This window comes from Hypanus sabinus, chromosome 4 (genome assembly GCF_030144855.1).
Source record: "Hypanus sabinus isolate sHypSab1 chromosome 4, sHypSab1.hap1, whole genome shotgun sequence".
NCBI classification, from domain to species: Eukaryota; Metazoa; Chordata; class Chondrichthyes; order Myliobatiformes; family Dasyatidae; genus Hypanus; species Hypanus sabinus.
The window spans coordinates 128,746,173-128,768,828 of NC_082709.1; the positions used below are offsets into that span (position 1 = coordinate 128,746,173).

General features: G+C 39.7%; 1 protein-coding gene across 10 annotated transcripts in view; it reads left to right on the top strand.

Moving 5' to 3' along the window:
* dmd (dystrophin) overlaps positions 1 to 22,656 on the top strand; it is a 1,939,431-nt gene that overhangs the window by 636,606 nt on the left and 1,280,169 nt on the right. For all 10 annotated transcript variants that reach the window (XM_059968142.1, XM_059968139.1, XM_059968147.1 and 7 more), the window contains one exon: positions 15,308 to 15,486. In XM_059968142.1, coding sequence (XP_059824125.1) covers positions 15,308 to 15,486 — 179 coding nt within the window. The remainder of the gene's footprint in view (positions 1 to 15,307; positions 15,487 to 22,656) is intronic.

Genomic DNA, 22,656 nt, shown 5'->3' on the forward strand with positions numbered 1-22,656 from the left:
AAATACTGTTATGACTTAAAAGTGTTACTACCTCTATCTTTTGCTCATATTCCAGTAGTTCTAGGAAATGAGAGCATTTCACTGTAGCTATTCTAAACTAGGTTACACCCAGTCCACTTGAACTGCAGTGCTGATTAATTATATTTTGAAGTGGTTAAAATTCTGTATTTTAGTGATCTTTAGAAAGATGACCTTTTCTTACTTTCCCCCGTATTGGGGGCAATGTTATCTGATTGGCAAACAAAAATGCACATTGACATGTTGAAAGGAAGGGCATATTGCAAAGGAAAGGGGAGTTCTTTAAATTATGTATCATGTCTTCTTTGGCACAGCTGCTGTCTTCCTAGACAATTCTTGTCTTCCTTAAGCTGTGTTGGATTTTTACTGTAACAGGTAAATAGCCAGTTTGCTGATGATAAAAGTGTTGAATCTCAGCATTTGTGTCTTCATTTCAGATTTCCAGTATGAATATGGAAATTGATGTTGATACTGCATAGTTTACTGTATTTAATTTCTGAATGTGCAGTTTTATGGGTGTTTTGATGTATTTACAGAAGTTACAGGATATGTGTTTCAAAATAAATAATTTCTACATCTTCCTATGTAAAACTTACGGGGCAATTTATGAGGAAATGAAGATTATGACTTGGAGGTGTAAAAGGTTACTGGAATAGAACATGGAACAATGTGGCATAGGGACAGACTCTGCTGCTTACAGCATTCATTGCAGGTAGTGGAAAGATTTTGCGGAAGAATTGAGGAAATCTTTGCAGGATGGGGGAGGGGGTGCAGTTAAATGGCCTAGTTGGTTCAGTTTCTGGGTAATGGTGTTCTCCAGGATGTTGGTGGTGGTGTGTTGGCTGGGGGCTGTCTTAACAGTGTAAGTGCCACTGAATGTAAAGTGGAGGTGACCAAACTATTTCTTGTCACAAGATCGGTATTTATTTAATTTAACCACACAGCCTGGAGTAGGTTCTTCTCACCCAGCAACCCCTGACAACTTTGACTGAATCCTAACTTAGTTGTGGGACAGTTTACAATGGCCAATTAACCTACCCACTACATCTTTGGACTGTGGGAGGAAACCAGAGCACCCGGGAAACACCAAAGCGTTCCACGGGAAGGACGTACAGACTCCGGGATTGAACTGAGAACTTCGAAGCCCTGAGCAGTAATGGTGTCGCACTAAACCCTATCAATCGTGGCACCCGAATTTATCATCGCTCATTCTTGCCCTTGTACTGGTGAGCTGCCATCTAATCCTGCTATAAAATTTGTTGTAATGTTTCTCTATTGTGCCAGTGTGTGGAGGTTTCCAAGCCCTTTTCAAAGTACAGTCAGCCCTCCTTATCCGCGGATTCAACCAACCGCGGAAGTTCTGTCTCCAGCACTCGTTGCTTGAGCATGTACAGACTATTTTTTCTTGTCATTATTCCCTAAACAATACAGTATAACAACTATTTACATAGTATTTACATTGTATTAGGTATTATAAGTAATCTAGAGATGATTTAAAAGAACAGGCAGTCCCCGGGTTATGAACAAGTTCCGTTCCTGAGTCCGTCTTTAAGTCGTATTTGAGTCGGAACAGGTACATCCAGTATTATTTAACGTCAATTAGTCAAGCATTTTTCTTAGTATGTAGTACATATTTTATCTTTCTATGCATATAAAACTCTTAAGAAACATATGTATTTCAATAATTTAAACACTGCGTTGCTTAGTAATAATTGTAGCTTTCATCAGGGCAGGGCCTTTCATATGTTTCATTAAAATTATTCCAATCGTTGACCGATTGTAGCCTAACGCTTTTCCAATGACTGATGGTGTTTCACCTCTTTTTGATCGCTTTATTACTTCCACCTTATTTTCAACCGCGATCGTGATTATTTTCGTGAACAGATACACTGTGGATACGGAGATGCAACACCAGGTCCTAATGTCCACCCCACGGAGACACGTTAAATAAAGTCCGGGGTTCTGCTGGGTCCTAAATACCACCACACTGATACACCTTAAATAAGGGACTTGAGCATCCGCGAATTTTGGTATCTGTCGGGGGGTCCTGGAACCAATCCCCCGTGGATAAGGAGGGCTGACTGTATTACCAAATCAAGGTAGTATATAACTTCTAAAATGTGCAGCTCGATGTATTCAGTATTTATTGATGTGATTTGTCTAATTGGGACGTAATGTTGAGGAGTCTTTAACAACTAGCTCTGATGCATCTTGGAGCAGTTACAGGTACAGTTGGTCATTGTTGGAAGAAGTGAAGTTGAGAATGTTGAGTAGGATGCCAGTCAAGCTGGTTGCTTGGTGTGGCGCACATTGGAGGTACACTTATCCAAACAAATTGAGAATATTCAGTTAAACTTGTGACTCGCATCTTCTAGAAAAGCCTTGAGAAGTAACTGCTCTTGTAACCAGTGGCAGTATGTATTTGGTGAAGTCGCATTCCAGAGGGTGATGACATAATTTAATGTTGCCTCTCAGGATCACCCCCTTTGGTAGGATGAACAGGCACCTGAGAGCAGACAAATAATTATCCAGGGATCATGATGTGTGAGTCTATGGGCATAGTCATTGTCTGAATATTTTTGTGGGATAGCTCAATCAGTTTTAGTGTGGTAGAACAACATGACATGGATACAGACCTTTCAGTCCAGCAATTCCATGCTGACGACAGTTCATCCCAACTTTCTGTGGTTCAGCCCATATCCCCATTCCTCCATGTATCTGTCTAAGTGCTTGGATTTTGTCATGTACTAAATGTTAATGATATAATTTTGCAATGTCTTGCCTTGTATTTAGCTTGTTGTGTTGGACCGTAGTGGCCAGGTGACTGTAGTATTTTCCATTTAATTCTTGAAGTGATTTTTGACAACTGCTGGAGAGGCTGGCAGGAACATTTCTGAGTTGACAACATTGTTGTATGTTTGCAGTTTTAGGCTTGGTGGCGTTATGATGGTTGGTATCTTTCACAAAAGTACAGGTGTCTTATGATAGCCTGGCGCTTTCTGTTGTCACTAGATTGCAGATTTATTTAATTAATTAACTGAATTTAAATTCCTCATTTGCCATAATGTGAATTCAGCTTCTGTCGCTTGATCGTCAGTCCTAGGCTCTGAATCACAGACAATGTTATCTCTGTGAGTTTTCCTGAAAACTGGGATACCCTTTCAACGTATAATTTCAAACAGAATTTGAATTGGTTGTGAGTGGCTAACTGGTATCTGACGATGTGACCACCACAATGTTCCTAGATCAGTGCCTGCTTGCTGCTGTTGGATAACACTGCTTTGACAAGATGGTTACATGCACACCAGGACATGAAGTATAATCAGCTGGGCTCCTCTTCAACAGCCTCTTCTTGCACACCTGCAGAAAGCACTGACAGCTCACAATGTTATTTTTCTCTGGCAAACACGAGGAAATCTGCAGATGCTGGAAATTCAAACAGCAACACACAGAAAATGGTGGTGGAACACAGCAGGCCAGGCAGCATCTATAGGGAGAAGCACTGTCGACGTTTCGGGCCGGGACCCTTTGTCAGGACTAACCGAAAGGAAAGATAGTAAGAGATTTGAAAGTAGTGGGGGGAGGGGGAAATGCGAAATGATAGGAGAAGACCGGAGGGGGTGGGGTGAAGCTAAGAGCTGGAAAGGTGATTGGCAAAAGTGATACAGAGCTGGAGAAGGGAAAGAATCATTGGACGGGAGGCCTCAGGAGAAAGAAAGGAGATGGGGGGAACACCAGAGGGAGATAGAGAACAGGCAAACGACTAAATATGTCAGGGATGGGGTAAAAAGGGGAGGAGGGGCATTAATGGAAGTTAGGGAAGTCAATGTTCATGCCATCAGGTTGGAGGCTACCCAGCCGGTATATAAGGTGTTGTTCCTCCAACCTGAGTTTGGATTTATTTTGACAGTAGAGGAGGCCATGGATAGACATATCAGAATGGGAATGGGACGTGGAATTAAAATGTGTGGCCACTGGGAGATCCTGCTTTTTCTGGCGGACTGAGCGTAGGTGTTCAGCGAAACGGTCTCCCAGTCTGCATCGGGTCTCACCAATATATAAAAGGCCACACCAGGAGCACCGGACGCAGTATACCACACCAGCCGACTCACAGGTGAAGTGTCATCTCACCTGGAAGGACTGTCTGGGGCCCTGAATGGTGGATCGCTCCCTAAGCGACTCCCTTGTCCACTCATCCCACTCCCCCCCCCCCCCCCCCCATCCCTTCCCACCGATCTCCCTCCTGGCACTTATCCTTGTAAATGGAACAAGTGCTACACCTGCCCTTACACCTCCTCCCTCACCACCATTCAGGGCCCTAGACAGTCCTTCCAGGTGAGGCGACACTTCACCTGTGAGTTGGCTGGTGTGGTATACTGCATCCGGTGCTCCCGGTGTGGCCTTTTATATATTGGTGAGACCCGACACAGACTGGGAGACCGTTTCGCTGAACACCTACGCTCGGTCCGCCAGAAAAAGCAAAATCTCCCAGTGGTCACACATTTTAATTCCACGTCCCATTCCCATTCTGATATGTCTATCCATAGGCTCCTCTATTGTCAAAATGAATCCAAACTCAGGTTGGAGGAACAACACCTTATATACCAGCTGGGTAGCCTCCAACCTGATGGCATGAACATTGATTTCTCTAACTTCCGTTAATGCCCCTCCTCTCCTTCTTACCCCATCCCTGACATATTTAGTTGTTTGCCAGTTCTCCATCTCCCTCTGGTGTTCCCCCCACGTCCTTTCTTTCTTCTGAGGCCTCCCGTCCAATGATTCTTCCCCTTCTCCAGCTCTGTATCACTTTCGCCAATCACCTTTCCAGCTGTTAGCTTCATCCCACCCCCTCCGGTCTTCTACTACCATTTTGCATTTCCCCCTCCCCCCACTACTTTCAAATCTCTTACTATCTTTCCTTTCGGTTATTCCTGACGAAGGGTCTTGGCCCAAAATGTCGACAGCTTCTCCCTATAGATGCTGCCTGGCCTGCTATGTTCCACCAGTATTTTGTGTGTGTTGTTATTTTTCTCTGCACTGTTGATGCAAAAGAGACCAAACCCTGCTTGGAGAAATCCAACTGAAATGAAGTAAATTGCCAGACTCGTCAAGTGGTGCTCAGATTGCCTGTGCATAAAGACCACCTGATCATCTTGATACCGAGAAAATTTTCATCTTGAGCTATTTAAGATTTCTAAACCCCAGTGTACTTTTTGTCACTTTAGGACATAATGATTCTACCGGTGTACTACAAAGGTACTCTGAAGGCTGGTAGTTTCTATGCCGTCATCTACAAAAGAGTTTGTGATAATAATCCAATTAAAAATACAGTACTCTGGATTTCTGCATTTCTTTTTCCTCTGCAATCCTTTATGGGATTGGAGTTACGCATTTGTACCATATGGAGCATGGAATGTTAATACCAAAAATAATAATGCTAATCAAAGATCAAGCCAAAATTCGCAGTAATAAGTTGATAACATGTTAAAGAGCTCTCAATAATTGAAGTTACTTATCAAAATTGCTCTGCCTTTTCATAGAGTTTGTAGTGTTGGTATCAAGGAATGATGATCAGCATGTGCTTGATGTGTTAAATTAGGCTCATTAACCTCCAGCATCAATGGTAGTGAGGCTCCTGCTTCATTAAACAGCTGGTGAGTGAATCTGAACAGCATGCCATTCATGCATTTTGTACTAGGCTGTGCTAACTGCTACCAAGTTTTATCCAGAACGACAGTTCTCTTGGACAGTGCTTGATGTGCCAGAAGTGTCCGATCGACAAGTACCAATTAAAAGGCCTTTCACTTGTTACCAGTGACACACAGAATATTATTCTATAACATTTACTCTTGCGCAGGTGTTCGTATGGTGAACTACATTTTGATTTGCTTCAGCATGGGGTTAGTTGTTAGCAAGTATTGGGAATGATACATCAAGTGTGAGGAAGCTTGAGCAAGTAAGTTGGAGCCTTTACTGTATAGTTTGTTCTGATGCTGTGTGAGCTGTTGGCTTGCCTGCAGGACAATGTATGATCCTTGGTTCTGAACATGAAGGTGAAGCACTGCAGTTGGTGATTCTGTGCAGCGTATGGGATGAGATATTATTTGGGAAGACAAGTTTGCAGGAATTGAAGTTTATTGAAAGTATGCAGATTCTGGTGTGTGAGTTTTAAGTTGTATAATACTATGTTCATGTGTGATACTGGTAACTGCATCTGCAAAAATAGCTCCTCCTAAACAAGATAAATCAGTTCCCTTATTTTCTTTATATTTCTGTTGTCCACAGAAACAAATTGTATCTTCAGCAACTTAATATATTTCTTAAGAAAATCACTTTCCACTTGATATGCAATAGACTTATTCAAAATCAATTTGGTAAAGCAGGTATGGTTGTCATATTGCTGAAGAGAATAGTATATAAATGAGATCACTCACTTAAGAATATTTATGGTACAAAGACTTAATTATCAGTGGTGTATCAGTTTAAAAGATGCTGCATGCATTGAAGTGTACAAATTGCATTATGTTGCTGTGTGCAGATTGGAAAATGGGAGATACCCGTAATAAAATTGCTTAGCTTTTCTAAGTTTATAATTCCTCCTGTGACTCTTTTGCTGTTTTCTTCAGCAGTTCTCAGCATCAACGATGATTTGCTTCCACTTTTGCTTTGTAGGTTCAGCGGTAACTGATGAGACCAATATTGGAATTGCAGACTCTTCCTAGTGGGTGCAAGTAGGGTGTGGACAGTTTGAGAGGTGATATCTTCCAAATGCCATTTATCCAAGCCACCTGTGTTACCCCAATGCGTAGACTCAAATGTTCCGATTACTACCATGAGTCCTCCTTCCCTATGTTTGAGTATTCAAGGCCCAGCAATTCCTGAGTGTCGGTAGGGATGTTGCTTTGCATTCATTATTGTACAACTCCATTGAATGACTGCACATAATCTTAAACCCAGACTAATAGCTTAAAAATTTGCTTCTCCCATCTCTGTTGCAGCTTGTCATATAAAAAAAGTCTATAGAAATTTGTGGACTTTAATATTATCATTTAGATGAGAGGGATAATAAATCAGCCATGATGAATTGGCAGAACAGCCTCAAGGGGTCAAATGGCCTAATTCTGCTCCTGTGTCTTTTAGTCCTATATACATCAGTGACTTTGGCTACAATGACAGACAACTATAAGGTAAGATCTGTTGTCTTTTTGTGTTATGAAGTGAGGTTACAATTACTTTGAGGTGGGCTGATAAGGAAAGAGTGAGAGAATGTATTCTTTGGCAGAAGAATTTGGGAATTCCTGGCTGGGAGACCTCAGTCAGTCCGGATTGGGAGCAGCATCTCCAACACCGTCACACTGAGCACGGGGGTCCCCCAGGGCTGTGTGCTCAGTCCACTGCTGTTCACTCTGTTAACCCATGACTGTGCTGCAATACACAGCTCGAACCAAATCATCAAGTTCACTGATGACACAACTGTGATGGGTCTTATCAGCAAATAATACGAGTCAGCTTACAGAGAGGAGGTGCAGCGGCTAATGGACTGGTGCCAAGCCAACAACCTGTCTCTGAATGTGAACAAAACAAAATAGATGGTTGTTGACTTCAGGAGGCCACGGAGCGACCACTCCTCGCTGAACATCGATGTCTCCTTGGTAGAGATCATTAAGAGCACCAAATTTCTTGGTGTTCACCTGGCAGAGAATCTCACCTGGTCTGTCAACACCAGCTGCAAGGCAAAGAAAGCCCAGCAGCGTCCCTGCTTTCTGCGAAGGCTGAGAAAAGTCCATCTCCCACCCGCCCCACCCCCATCCTCATCACATTCCACAGGGGTTGTATTGAGAGCATCCTGAGCAGCTGCATCACTGCCTGGTTCAGAAATTGCACCGTCTCGGATCGCAAGATCCTGCAGCGGATAGTGAGGTCAGCTGAGAAGATCATCGAGGTCTCTCTTCCTGTCATTACGGTCGTTTACACTACACACTGCATCCACAAAGGAAACAGCATTATGAAGGACCCCATGCACCCCTCATAAAAACACTTCTCCCTCCTGCCATCTGGGAAAAGACACCGGAGCATTCAGGCTCTCACGACCAGACTACGTAACAGTTTCTTCCCCCAAGCTATCAGACTCCTCAATACCCAGAGCCTGGACTGACACCAACTTACTGCCCTATTGTCTTGTTTATTATTTATTGTAATTCCTGCACTGTTTTGTGCACTTTATGCAGTCCTGGGTAGGTCTGTAGTCTAGTGTAGTTTTATTTTGTGTTGTTTTTTATGTAGTTCAGTCTAGTTTTTGTACTGTGTCATGTAACACCATGGTCCTGAAAAAAAGTCTCATTTTTGCTATGTACTGTAGCAGCAGTTATGGTCAAAATGACAATAAAAGTGACTTAACTTGACTCGAAATTGTGGGCAAAGTAGCAGTCGAGGAGTTGGTTAATTTTGAATGAATGGAGAATTTCTATTTGGAGAAATTTGTAAATTCTTGTATTCTTGAAATAGTTGAGAGCTGTAAATGCTCAGTTGTGTATATTGAAAATAACTGAGTTGTTTGATACTAAATGAATCTAATCAGTAGCATTCGACTGAAAAGTACACCGAAGAAATGATCTCATTGGCAGAGCAAGCTATTGTGTTATATGACAGCTAGCTTCTGTGTATGAGGTTTCCCTTTCTCAGTTAAGCTTCTTTTCTGTGCTGTGTGATCAATTCACCTCTGTAACCTTCATATATGTTCTTTATAAATTCCAGTTACACCACCCTGCATTATTGGTTGATTTAAATGACAGTATTTCTTGTGTTTCCCTGTGACCACTTGCATCGTCTCATTTTTCTAAGAAAATAAGATGACCTGAGGAATAGTCTTGGCCTGAAACGTTGACTGTTCATTTTCATAGATGTTGCCTGATGTGCTAAGTTCCTCCAATATTTTGTGGTATGTTGCTTTGGATTTCAAGCATCTGCAGAATTTTTTGTGTTTATCATTTTACTAAGACTGCCTAAATTGTGGGATAGTGAACTAAAAGCAGAGTGCAATAATGAATGAAAACCTTACTTCATCTACAAATTTGTACTTTGGCAATAGTTTCTTACATAATAGTCCGTATGTGCAATCAAAATGGAAAAAAACATAGGGTCAAAGCAGCAGACTGTGTGTAGCCTGATATTCAACTTGGTTAGTAGTGGTACTGATGCTACCAGAAATGCTCAAAAATTTTGTCCAGTAGCAATTCACAGACACTGATTTGTTGCAAAAATTCAAGACAATGAAACTCTGTCTGAACCTGACTGGTAAATTGGTTCAGTCAGTTGCTAACCTTCATTCACCTCGTCAATTTAGAACAGGCAAATTTTTCAGTTGCCAGCAAAGGAAGGGTGTTATTTTTCGTAACTTCAAATGAGTCCAGTGAGTCAAGGGAGTCCAAAAATATGGGTGTAATTTCATATCTAAGTGAAGTGTGAATATATCACATGCTAGCATGATGATGTATGCAATTCACATATTTATACATATAACACATCATTAATTATTTAAGTTAACTATAATGCTTAATCGAGCATTATATATACAAGACTATTCAAATACTATTGAAATATTAAATACATAACTTTCTCCCTGCTTTGCTATAAACACCAACTCCAGCTACTATCTGCAGTCATCCACAGCATAGTAAATTTTTAAACTGACAATGCTCAACCAATCTCTTGATTTCAGCCAGGTATGCTGAAATGGTTTGCCCATTTTTTTTTGGATTTCGCTTATGAAACCTAAAATGTTCTGCAGTCAGCAATGGCTTTGGTTCTAAGTGTTCCTGTATCATTTTTACAATAGCAGCAAAGCTAATTTCTGATGGTTTGTTTGGTGTATTTAAGCTTCAAAGCAAACTGTATACCTTTAAACCCGATGAACTCAACAAATTGGCAGTCGCTTCTCATTGGTATTTTATTTACTTAACAATGCTGTTCCAGTAGTTCAGTATACATGAGCCAAGTACCCATTGTATAATCAAACTCTTCAATCTTTCTGATGTGACCAGCCGGTTCTGCTTTTTTAAATGATTATCATCATTGATAATCACTCTTTATAAACCCGTGAATTCTGCCTTTTACTTACTTTTTAGAAAACTTGATCATGTCTTCCATTCCGAAGAACCCATGCTTTCTGTAGCTCAAGCGTTCCTCGTGTTTCATTTCATTTTGAACACCTCACTGCACTTTCAATAGGTCAATAGCTGTCTCGGACACATTTTGAAATACCCTGTCACCAATATTATGTTTTGTAACTTCCGAACATTAAGCTCATCCAAAGAAAGACACAGGAGTCTGAAATGCGGGTGTAACTTGGTCTTTAAGTAAGGCACGCATGTAACACTTGGGAGCGTGATTACAAATACAATTTATATATCTTGTGTGTGTGTGTGTGTTACATTACTCAAGTATAACTAAAATATTAGACACACAACAAAGGTCAATTTTATAGTCTATAGATCCAAAGCTGCAACAAATAACAAAATTGATTTTGGCGATAATTCAAAATGACAATTGAAAGGAGGGGAATTCATTCAGATAAGGAGGAAATGGAATTATACAATATCATGGTCACAGACAGTAATGGTAAGATCTGAAAGATGTTTGATTAAATGCATTGAATATCTACTGTATTGACTTGTGAATTGATAATGCTGCAGATATTTCAGGAAAGAGCTGGAACACTTATTGAATCATGTTTAGCCAGAAAGCCTTGACAGACAGAAATATCCTATTGATAGCTGATACAAGGGTGGCCTTACAGACATTGTTGCAAGTTAAATGAACAGTGCAGCACAAGACATTGTAGATTGGTGCACCCTCACCCTCCTTCTCCTAACTAAAGTTAAGAATCAGATGAGGGGGTTAGACAATGAGGAGAGACTGAGTTGCCTGGGACTGTATTCGCTGGAATTCAGAAGAATGATAGGAGATCTTACAGAAGCATATAAAATTATGAAAGGGGTAGATAAGATCGAGGCAAAAAGGTTGTTTCCACTGATAGGTGAGACTAGAATTAAGGGCCATAGCCTCAAGATTCGGGGGAGTAGATTTAGGACGGAGATGGGGAGGAACTGCCTTTCCTAGAGAGAAGTGGATGTGTGGAATTCTCTGCTCAGTGAAGCAGTGGAGGCTACCTCAGTAAATGTACTTAAGAAAAGGTTGGATAGATTTTTGTATTGAAGGGGAATTAGGGTTATAAGGAAAAGGCAGGTAGGTGGAGATGAGTCTATGGGTAGATCAGTCATGATCTTATTAAATGGTGGAGCAGGCTCGATGGGCCGGATGGTCTACTATTTCTTACGTTCTCTGCTGTATGACTCTACAAAGCTATTTAGTGACAGAGTGCTCCTGTTGGTTAAATGAAATCTGGAGATGAACCAAATCTTGATAATGACCCCCAGAGTATGATTCTGTTTTGGATCCAGTGCAAAGTTGAACAGTGAAGGACTAACTGTAACAAAGTTCAACAAAGAACCAGAACATCCTTTGAAATCAAATGCAGAACTAATCTCGGGATCTGTAAAGTGATCAAAAAGATGCTGAAAATTGGTATCTGGTCTAAGTTATTTGAATTGCAGTGCTCTGTTAAAAAGAGGAGAGCAATGTCATTTATTTATTAAAATAGAAATGCCATTTTCTATGCTGATGTGTGTGTTTGGAATGTGGTTCTATTTAGATAGGGGAGTTATGTGGTATGCCCATTTTTGTAATGTGCCAACTTCAAGTCTCAACAAGTATATTACCTTAAGCGACTTGCATTGTAAATAACACGTTTTGTTTGATATTGAAACGCTGCTTCTCAGTACTCAGACAGCTTGGCAGCCAGTGTGAGTTCTTGGTGAACTGGTCATGTTGGTTCAATCTTGAGTTTCAGTGCCTTCTGTGTGGAGTTTGCATGTCCTCTCTGTGACCCCGAGTGCTCAGCTTTGTTCTACGTGCCAAAGATACACTAGAAAATAGGTTAATTGACTACTGTCAATGAACCTTAGTATTTGTGATGGTAGGAGAACTGGGATGGAATTCCTCCACATGTGACAGAATAGGCTAAAGTAAAACATGTAGGGGAATGAAAGGTAATCAGACAGAATGGCCAGTTCCCTTGCTGCAAGGACACCACAGTAGGTAGTTTGTTTTGAAGACTTCATCCTGTGTTATGGTTTCTCAGAGAGAATCAGATCATTGCAAAAATAGTGTCTGAAGAAACAAGGTTGTTCTTACGAACTTCATCAGCCTCTAGAACCAATGAGATGTTTTTGCAAAGTCCCTGCCGCAAATTTTCATCTTTTCTTATTGCTTTCGATCTTTTCATTGCTGTGCTCTACATTGAGACAATTAAATTGCTTTTTCTCCCTCTCAAGCTATTTGTTTCTTTAGTTGTTATTTTTAAAATACTTGCTGAGGATTCCCTCATGTCAGCCATCTGCCCAAATTGATCACATACTCATTTGACTGCATAATGGAATATGTGTCAAGTCATACCCATTTGCTGCTATCCAGTTCTGTATGTTTTTATATTATTGATTTCTAATCTGTAATTTATAGTGGAAAAACAAACAACTGGCTCTAAAAATATTGCAACAAAAATTTTGTAATCACATGAGAGAAAATATGTTAGATTTTCTGTCTCATAAAATAACATTTGAGACATTAAGTAGCGGACTGGTCAATGCTCCAGAACTCAGCATGATTCTTGTTAATATTGATTTATTGGACAACAGGGAATAAATTGATGGATTACCCACTCGCAATGTTTGTTGATGGGATAAATGCAGGAGTGGGGCACCTGCATCAGCAAAATTTAATGTACAGAAGACTAATTCCAAAGACCAAAACAACTATTACTCCTTTCAATTTTGTTATGTTGCTGCATTACCCACTTCTGAAATTATTGAATGTGGCTGTTTTTCTTCAACTCCATTCCTCCACTCTTTAACTCCAATCCGCTCCTGCAAATTATTTTCTCCTGTGTCTGTTTTCTGTAGAAACCCTGATTGCAACTTGGCAGCCCTCTTTCAGATAATGAGTTGCAAATCATACCACCCACTGCTCCTTTCCAAGAGTTATGGACGTAGACACTCAGATCCTACACATTTGCGTTGCTTATTTAAAAATTGAAGCATAGTTTTGATGCCATTTCTCTTAATGCAGTCCTGCCTCCTTACATGCTCACCGTAAACTTCTATAAGGTGAGGCTTCTGTACCACTGGGTATATTAAACTACCCACTTGTTTTCCTGTTTTCCTTTGTCATTTACACCACCCGTAAATTTAATTAGGCTGTCAAATTGTGGGTGTCAAAACTGTTGCTATCTGATATTAGATATACAAATTTATTGGTCTAGAGAAGTAAGGTGAATAATTGCATTTCAGTGCCAACCTGTTGGAGATTTAATTCAGCAAATCATGAATCCTAGTTTGGATCTTCTGAGCGAGTTGACCTTTGCACCAAGCAACGTAGCCTGTAAGAGAGTCTGGTACTTCGCAGCACTAATTGAATAAAACTAAGGAAAATTACAATCTACATCACTTGTCGTTTTTAACGCTGTGATTATGTTGCAAAATATTACTTAAAATCTCAGAATGTCTCAGCATGTTTATCTGCAATTTTGGAAGCGTTTGATAAAAAGTAGATCTTTTAATATGGCATTAAAAAATAATTAGCTTCATAATGAAGTTTCATTGGGAATATTTTGGAACATTCCAAAAGACCTTGATGGGTCACCGCCTATTAAATGCTTGATGTGTGATTCTATTTTAATGCATAATATTGTTAAAGTGATAATAAATTGATGGACTGAAGACAAATAATGATTGGATTAAAGCAAAAGAAATTAAAGCATCACACATAACCCACAATTTTTAACTAACAGATCCACCTTCTAGCTCACACATGAGCAATTCGTGTTCATTATTTCAAACTGCTGTGTTTAAAGCAAGGGGGCATTGTGTCTCTTCTGATTTTTGTTGGGATGGTGCTGGGATTTCTTTATTTAGTGCGGAATGTGACAGTCTGATATAATGGCATGTGGCTTGGCAGCTCGTTGCATATTATCCATGATAGAAGTCCCAGTCCCAGGGGAATTCAGTCTGCGATATTCACTGTTGCAGTACAGCTGGCTGACCTTACTTAACATGGGTGAATTGTTCTTAAAAAAAAATTCAATATCCTTCTCAAAATAAATTAGAAGAGTTATTCCCTTTAGATTTACACAACAGGTAAGTTTGCAAATTTGAATGGTCAGGAAGTTGCAAACTTGAATATCGGCCTGTGCTCAATCTGCTGATGACAGTAAGGCAATGACTGGATGCAATAATTACTTGCTGTGTTCCAGGTCCAAGAGGGGAATTTCATGTGGAGTCTGCTTCTTGATTATCAGCCACTACTGGGTTGTTTGTGTAAAGTGGCCCACTGAGAACCACTGTTGCAGTTGGGCAGGTGACCAGAAAGCATCAACAGGGAGTAGATACTTCAAAGAGAGGCTGGTGGGAGAAATAATGACAGAAGAGTGTCTGGGTTGAGGGAGAAATGGAGGGCTGGGGAAATGCAGGAAGGTAGATGAATGGGGTGGTGATGAAATGAATTTTCTTTCATTAAAGGCAAGGATGAAGAACAAAACATTGGGAATTGATCCGCAGGAAGGCAACATGATTCACAAAGCAGACAAAATTGTAATCATGTCTATTTTTAATGAGGAGATATGATAAAACAGAATTTTAAAACAATGATAGGTGGAACTTCTATGTTGTCGTTTTAAAGAAATAGTTAAAGGAATGCCTTCAGAAACATTTGTGCTCATTTGTTTCCATTGTGATTCAAAGAGTGTTAATCCAATTGCCCAAGTTCTCACTTAAACTTGAAAAGCATTGGTGGTTTAGCATGAAGCTAATTGTTTCGAAGAGGTCTCTTCATAATACCAATTAGTGAAATACAAAATGTCAGAGGCCAGTATTTTTTCCCAAAGAATGGTGACAGAACTGGTATTGCCCAAGGAAAGAGAATAATAATAACCGCTGTGCAATTATGTGGTCTTCATTTATATGCATGTCTGGTAATTTAAAGAGCAATGCTATCATACATTGCCCTAATTAATCTCTTGAGGACATGCATCTTGAATTGTCCTGTTCATTTGATTTTTTTACTTCCTGATGAGTTGATTGGTTGATTCTTGCTGTGTAATGGTATGGATCTTCCTGCTGCAAAAGTACAAGTAAACATACCTTTATTTTGGAAGAATAAAACATAATTCTTTTTACAGATGTTGCAACTGCACATCCGGACAAGAAATCCATCATTATGTACATCACGTCGCTCTTCCAGGTTCTGCCCCAGCAAGTAACTATTGAAGCCATCCAGGAAGTGGAAACCCTACCACGACAGCCAAAGGTTACTCAGGAAGAACAAAGAGAGATGCTGCAAAAACATTTCTCCCAGCAGGTGATCATTTGATAGCTTGACTTGTGAAGTAAACTCAAGGGTAGTCTCAGCCCTCCTGGCATTTATCATTTTGGGATGTTCTAAATTTTCATTCCTTCCCACCATGTATTAACTGAAAGCTATTTTGTCTTTTATGATTTTGGAATCCTCAGGAGTTGGAAACCTGCATGAAGAGAGCTCACGTTGTTGGATTGAGTTGAGTCAGAATTTTCTTAGATGATCAGATTTACTATTATAGTGTTTACATACTGGTATCCCGATTTGGACCATACAGTAAGAAGCAAAATGAACCGAATGTAAATTACTCAAGGCTTCTTACATTGAAAACCTTATGGTTGAAAAGTGATTCTGGCTGTGGCCCAAAAGTGAGTTGATGTCTGACAGGAAAATCATGCTTGGTGTGTGGATTTTAAAATAAAATTAAATAACCACTAATATTTATATGAATATTCTTGTATGCTCTAAAATGTTTTTATTTTTTTACAAGACTATTATTATTTCCTGGTTGGACAATCTGCAGGTGAAGTTATCATGGTGACAGTTTCATTTACTGGATCCAGTCATATAGTTTTCTATGGGAGTCCTTGCATTTCTTTGTAACAGACAGTTGAGGTTAAACTTGATAATACAGTACCAAACAAAATGCTGGTTGGACAGAAGAGGAACAGATTTGGCATGCAGTTTTAATTCTTAACTCTTTCAGAACTTTGTAAAATTAGGCTGTTCATAACATGCCAAAAAATAGTGGATGGCTTTTTTCACTTTTGGAATGCAGGCTAAAAGATGACAGCAAATGTGATATGGTAATAACACTTTAATTCTAGAATAATGATTTCCTTAGAGAAATAGTAGAGTGAAATATGTTGTAGTAGAACAATAAAAATAAGTCAGTCAGTCTTCATTGTGACTTCAGCTGTGATTTAGTGGAAATTTTGATTACAGTGTCCATTAAGATAGAGCACTGAGTGTTTACATTTGACTTGAATAATATAGAAACATTAAGGAAGTGTAGGAAAAATAAACTGGAGCAAAGTTTGTGAGAGGAATAAAATAGAGTGTGTAGAGTTCTGAAGTGATAGAGATGAGCTGATAAATAAGATTTTACGAGAAATTGGCATTAATGTTCAGGAAGGAATGTCAGGATATAGATGCACCTTGGCGGCAGTTTTAAAATACACCACCAGAAGCTTTATTCTAACCAATAACAAGTAGAATCTGTTTCGCAGTCAACCCAATCTTGGAAGTGCAGGAAATGGATATGATTTCCCAGGCAAACAATGCTTATCTGATTCTCTACACATGTTCAGAATGTTTCTCAAGGCCCGTCGCTAGAATTTGAGCCGGCAATTTAATGAATGTTTGAATCTGAGATTTAGAAGTAATGTATATGCACTCTGTATTGTGTAATTAATGCACAATGAGGGGTGAATCTATACACCAATCTCAATCTGTGGGGTTGGTGGAGAGTTTGGTGAAATATAACTGTAGGGCTCCAAGCCATTAATAGTGGAAGTGGAAGGGTGCTGAAAGTAACACCTCCCTCACCCCACCTCCTCCAACCCTTCCCCTCACAGTCAGTTCCTCAAGGTTGGTAGCTGTTAATTTGAGATCCAGAAATAGTATGAAAAGTATTAAAAAGGTGAACACATTAAAAAAACACACAATAATTATTACTCCATTCAGAGGCTGTTCTTGCTGGAGTAACAATATTGAAATTCTTTGAGCTGTTGTCTTGGAGTCAGCATAGAACAAAGTACAGTACAGCAGAGGAACTGACCATTGTGTCCACCATGTGCTATGATATCAATTGAAACTAGTTCCATCTGCCTCCATATGGTTCATATCTTTCCATTCCTTGTCTGTTCTTGCTTCTGTGTGAATGCTTCTTAAATATTGCTATTGAATGTGCTTCAAGCATATTTTTCAATGACACCAATGTGTATTTTCCCAATAACATGGTTCTCAATCTAGTCTGCAAACATGAGGAAATCTGCAGATGCTGGAAATTCAAACAGCACACACAAAATGCTGGTGGAACACAGCAGGCCAGACAGCATTTTGTGTGTGCTGTCCCAATCTACTCTACCCTTTTTCTGTCCAATACTGTTATGATTAGCCCTTTCCTAATTTAGCACTGTCTTCCAAAGTCTCACCTTATTCTTATCTGACAGAATGTCCTACTTAATATCAGCATCCCTGGAATATCTACATATCTCTCCCTGATCTCACCATCCTTGTCCTTCTTGGTAAATACCGATGCAAAGTCCTCAATTACTACCTCATATACTACCAGGCATAACTTCCCTCCTTTGTTCTTGAATGTACCTACCCTTTGCCTTGCTGGCCTCTTGTTTTAAGCATATATATATAAAATGCCTTGAGATTTTCCTGAATCCTATTTGCCAAGGACATTTCACGATCCTTTTAAGCCCCACAATTCTTTAACTTCTTTACTGCTTCCTTTATGTTCCTCAAGGGCCCTGTCTGATGTCAGCTCCCTAGGCCGTTTATGTTTCTTCTCTCTTTTGACTGAACTTCCAAAAGCTCTTGTCATTCCTGAACTCTGATCTTTCATCTTCAGAGGAATAAACTGGTTCTTAATTGTAGCCAGTTGATTTTTCAACAACTCCAATGTGGATTTCCCTAATAACATGGTTCTCAATCTACGCAGCAAACACAAGGAAATCTGCAGATGCTGGAAATTCAAGCAACACACACAAAATGCTGGTGGAACACAGCAGGCCAGGCAGCATCTATAGGAAGAAGTACAGTCAACGCTTCGGGCCGAGACCCTTTGTCAGGACTACCGAAAATAAGAGATTTGAGAAGGGGAGGGGAGGCCTGAAATGATGGGAAAAGACAGGTGGGGGAGGGATGAAGCTAAGAGCTGGAAAGTTGATTGGCAAAAGGGACACAAGGCTAGAGAAAAGGGAGTATCATAGGATGGAAGGCCTTGGAAGAAAGAAAGGGGGAGGGGAACACCAGAGGAGGTTGGAGAACTGGCAAAGAGTTATTGTGAGAAGGAAAGAGAGAGAGAGAGGGAGAGGGAGAGGGAGAGGGAGAGGGAGAGGGAGAGGGAGAGGGAGAGGGAGAGGGAGAGGGAGAGGGAGAGGGAGAGGGAGAGGGAGAGGGAGAGAGGAGAGAGAGAGAGAGAGAGAGAGAGAGAGAGAGAGAGAGAGAGAGAGAGAGAGAGAGAGAGAGAGAGAGAGAGAGAGAGAGAGAGAGAGAGAGAGAGAGAGAGAGAGAGAGAGAGAGAGAGAGAGAGAGAGAGAGAGAGAGAGAGAGAGAGAGAGAGAGAGGGAGAGAGGGAGAGAGAGAGAGAGAGAGAGAGAGGAAAAAAAAAAAAAAATAATTACTTTTCCCTAATTGCCCTTGAGGATAAGCTGGTGAGCTGCCTTCTTGAACCATTGCTGTTCTAGTGGCAGTTGTAGGACTTTGACCCAGTATCAGTGAAAGGGCATCAATGTATTTTCAAGTCAACATGATTTGTGGCTTGGAATCATTTTTCCATGATCTAACAGTATTTATGTTCCTCCATCACTTGCTGGTTGGAAGGACCTGTAACACAATCCCATTGCAATGATTCCACCTTTCTCACTCCTGGATGAACCCTCCAGGGTGTGCTTTCTCTATGCTGCTGCAATATTGCCCCTGATCATTTGCATCCCCCCCTTTGTGTCTGAAGCATTTAAATGCTGGATTGTTGAATTGTCAGTACTGCTCTTCCCTCAATTAAGTTTTTGTGATGGCTATGTTATAGTTTCTGGATAAATCCATTGCTCTAATTTCATTTACCTTACCTGTGACAGTAACACACATCAGACCAGAACTCCTATAATGTCCATAAGCAGGCTCAACCTGTTAGTTTACTTAAGTGTTCCTGCCTTTTGAGACGCTCTGCCACCAACACCAATGTAACCCAGTCTAAAAAGGTACAATTTATAATGACTTGTTAACTTACTCAGTACATCTTTGGACTGTGGCAGGAAGCTGAAGCACCCAGCAAAAGGCAAGTAGTAGGAGAAGGATTTTGTGGAGCAGTTTTTTCTGTCGAGAGATGGTTGAAATTTGAAATACCCAAGAATGTAGTGGAGGTAGTACTTTTGTAATGCTTTAAGTATTTGCACCATGACCTAAAAAGCTAGAAAGTGAGTGATATATATCATGTGATTTGTCTGGATATTTGCTTGATGGTTGGAATGGTTATGGTGGACTTTTGAGCCAGTGTTAATGCATTGAGACTCCGATTCGAATTTGAATGATGCCCCATCACCCACCCTAAACATTCATTACCTCAACTGCTGGTGTATAGTGGTTACATAGTGAATCATTTACAAAATACACTATAATTACTTGCTCAGGCTAATCCAAAAACCTACAACTTCAGTTGACATGGGAATACTGCAGCCTGGCATATGCTATCCTGACTGGGATATAATATCACAATTCCTCAAGGGCAGTACAAAAATTGCCAGTTTTGTCAGTGGCATCCAGCTCCAGAAGGTGAATAAAAAATGATTATTGTGGTGAAACATCAATTATAAATGAAATTTATGGAAATAAATAAGCATGCAGACAGCACAACTCAGAGGAAAGCAGAGTTAATGTTTCAGATCTGCTGAATTTGAGCTTATTAATGATAAATACCCTGTTTTAACCCTCTCTCCATAACTGCTGAATGACCTGCTGAGCATTTCCAGCACTGTCTGTGCATATCCCAGATCCCCAACATGTTTGGCTTTGGTTTTATATCTACGCCCCTTAGTCAGAAATATGAATGCTACCAGCAAGCCAAGCCAGACACTGTCCACCCATCCTTTTACCCCATCACCTTTCACACAGCAGACAAACGATAGCGAAAATAAACTATAACCTGAAGTTCCCAAATGATTGCAGGTCAATTTGGTAAACAAGTTTGCAGTGAATCTTTGATCAACTAGTTTGCTCTTCAATGAAGTTTTACTCATTTGACCAGTCTATGAGGTGTTCCCCTGGTTGCTTCAGCTGGGCAAGTGAAAAGTTGTTGTGGTTCATGTTACTACTTGAGATGGCTCTGAAAAGTAATCTCTGGAATATTTTCTGTAGTGTTGGTGAACTATTTTTTTGCTTGCTGTAAGTTATTATATATAAATAGGCTGATTGCATTTACAAGATTGAGTTCTCCCACCACCATTTGTTAAACAATGTGATTTAGTCCTTGATCAAAAATTTAATACATTTCAGCATTCGACACAGACTGAATTTTCTAAGTAGATTAATATTGTTACAATATGTGCTCCTTTCACTCTGGTGTGATCTGTAATTAAAGTGAATATGCACATAGAGTGGCTCACAGTTAAAATTAGCCTCTTAAAAATTATGCTGAGCCATTTTGCAGCAATATTGTGCGCTCTATGACAGTGTGAGAAATCTGTTCATTACATTTCTGGTTAAGTGGCCCATTAACAACTTGAGAAGTGAGCAAGGATTATTATTGCAGGTAGGGCATGATTATCTTTTATTTTCATCCCATCAATGTGTTCAGGAGATGCACTCTTGAAAATGACACATTTGCATTTATCATCATGTCAAAAAATAAACAGAAATGTTTCACTCATAGCAATGTTTCTGACAATAAATTACAGAGACAAAGAAAAAATGTTCAAAATGAAAATGTAAAATGTACAAATTATGCAAGGCGCAATGAGACTAACACATATTTGAATATGTACAATTTATGGTACAAAGACTCATAAAATTGATTTGCCAATTAACTCCCTCAATTATCTCAATGCTAAATTATCCAATTAGTGACCATGAGCAGAGCTATTGCTGGGCTTACAGATGTCTGGTGCCATTGCTTAGAAATAGTCCCCTGGATGGACGGGAATGGTTAGAATCTTAAACAATCTCCTCTGTTTCTGTTTGAATGCACTTCCAGTCTCTTTGACATATTTACTTATATTGTGCAAGATAATGAAAATTTAGTGGAATGAGCTTGCATAACCACTCCATGGTAGAGCACAATTCCATCTATAAAACTCCATCTAAATGAGTTTATTCAATAGATTCATTGCAACTTGTGTGAATATAGTATATGACTGGCTTGGTGCTCTGAAAAATACTTCGACTAAACAATAAAAGGTAAAGTACATAGATTTATATATTGCATTTGACATCCAGTTGATATCTTAAAGCGCATTACTGCCTATGAAATAATTTGTAAGTCTAATGTTTACCGTATCACAGGGAAATGTGGCAGCCAATTTGCACATAATGGAGCCCTTGAAATAAAACAGAGAGTGACCAAATGTTTATTTCATTTGTTCTTCATCATTGTTCACTTCGCTTCTGGAAAACTGTCAAGACTTTGTTATGTATGATATCCACAGTACACTTTCAATATTACATGTTCTATGAGTAGATCACAGATTAATTGTATCCAGTGACTGGTGACTTTTTATAGATTTCAGTTTTCACATATTAAGTTTATTAATTGGTTAAGGGTTACCTCATAAGATCCAGGCAAAGTTTACAAACTAATGCAAAGCAGGTGATATCCTGGCAGCTGGTTGTCCACTCATATTTTTAGAAAGTATTTTGTAAGATAATTACTTTGCGTTAGTTGATGAAAGGTGCACATATTCCCCTTGAAGATGTGACCAGTTTGCTCCAGCCGTGTGAATATTTCCTCTGGTTTTGACTGTGATGGAGGAATTGAAATAATGCCTTTTGTTGCTGTTTGTGGAAAATACTACAGAAAGAAATAAATATAAGTTGTGAGTATTAGTATTGTACAAACTCCATATAGCATTGTTTGGATTTCTTCAATCAGTTCATTTGTGTTTTTTGTCTGTCTACTTTCTGACCCCCTTCCACAACATTTGTCTGGTTTTCCTAATTTATCTCTTTTAGGTTCCATTCTCTGTCACACAAGGCCATGTGCGCACTCCTTCACCTTCTAAACGTTACAAAAGCTATGCCTACATGCACACCGCTTACGTTATGTCTCCTGACCAAAAAATGGACCTCCCCAAAAAGGTCTGTTATCACTGCATGGTCTTCTGACATTGTGTGTTCCTTTGTCCTAATTTCACTCTGCCGTTTCATGTGACTGTGCTCTAAGACTGGACTTGTGCAACGTTCTGCATGTGCTAGCTATAGAGGCATTACATAATACTAGAATGAACA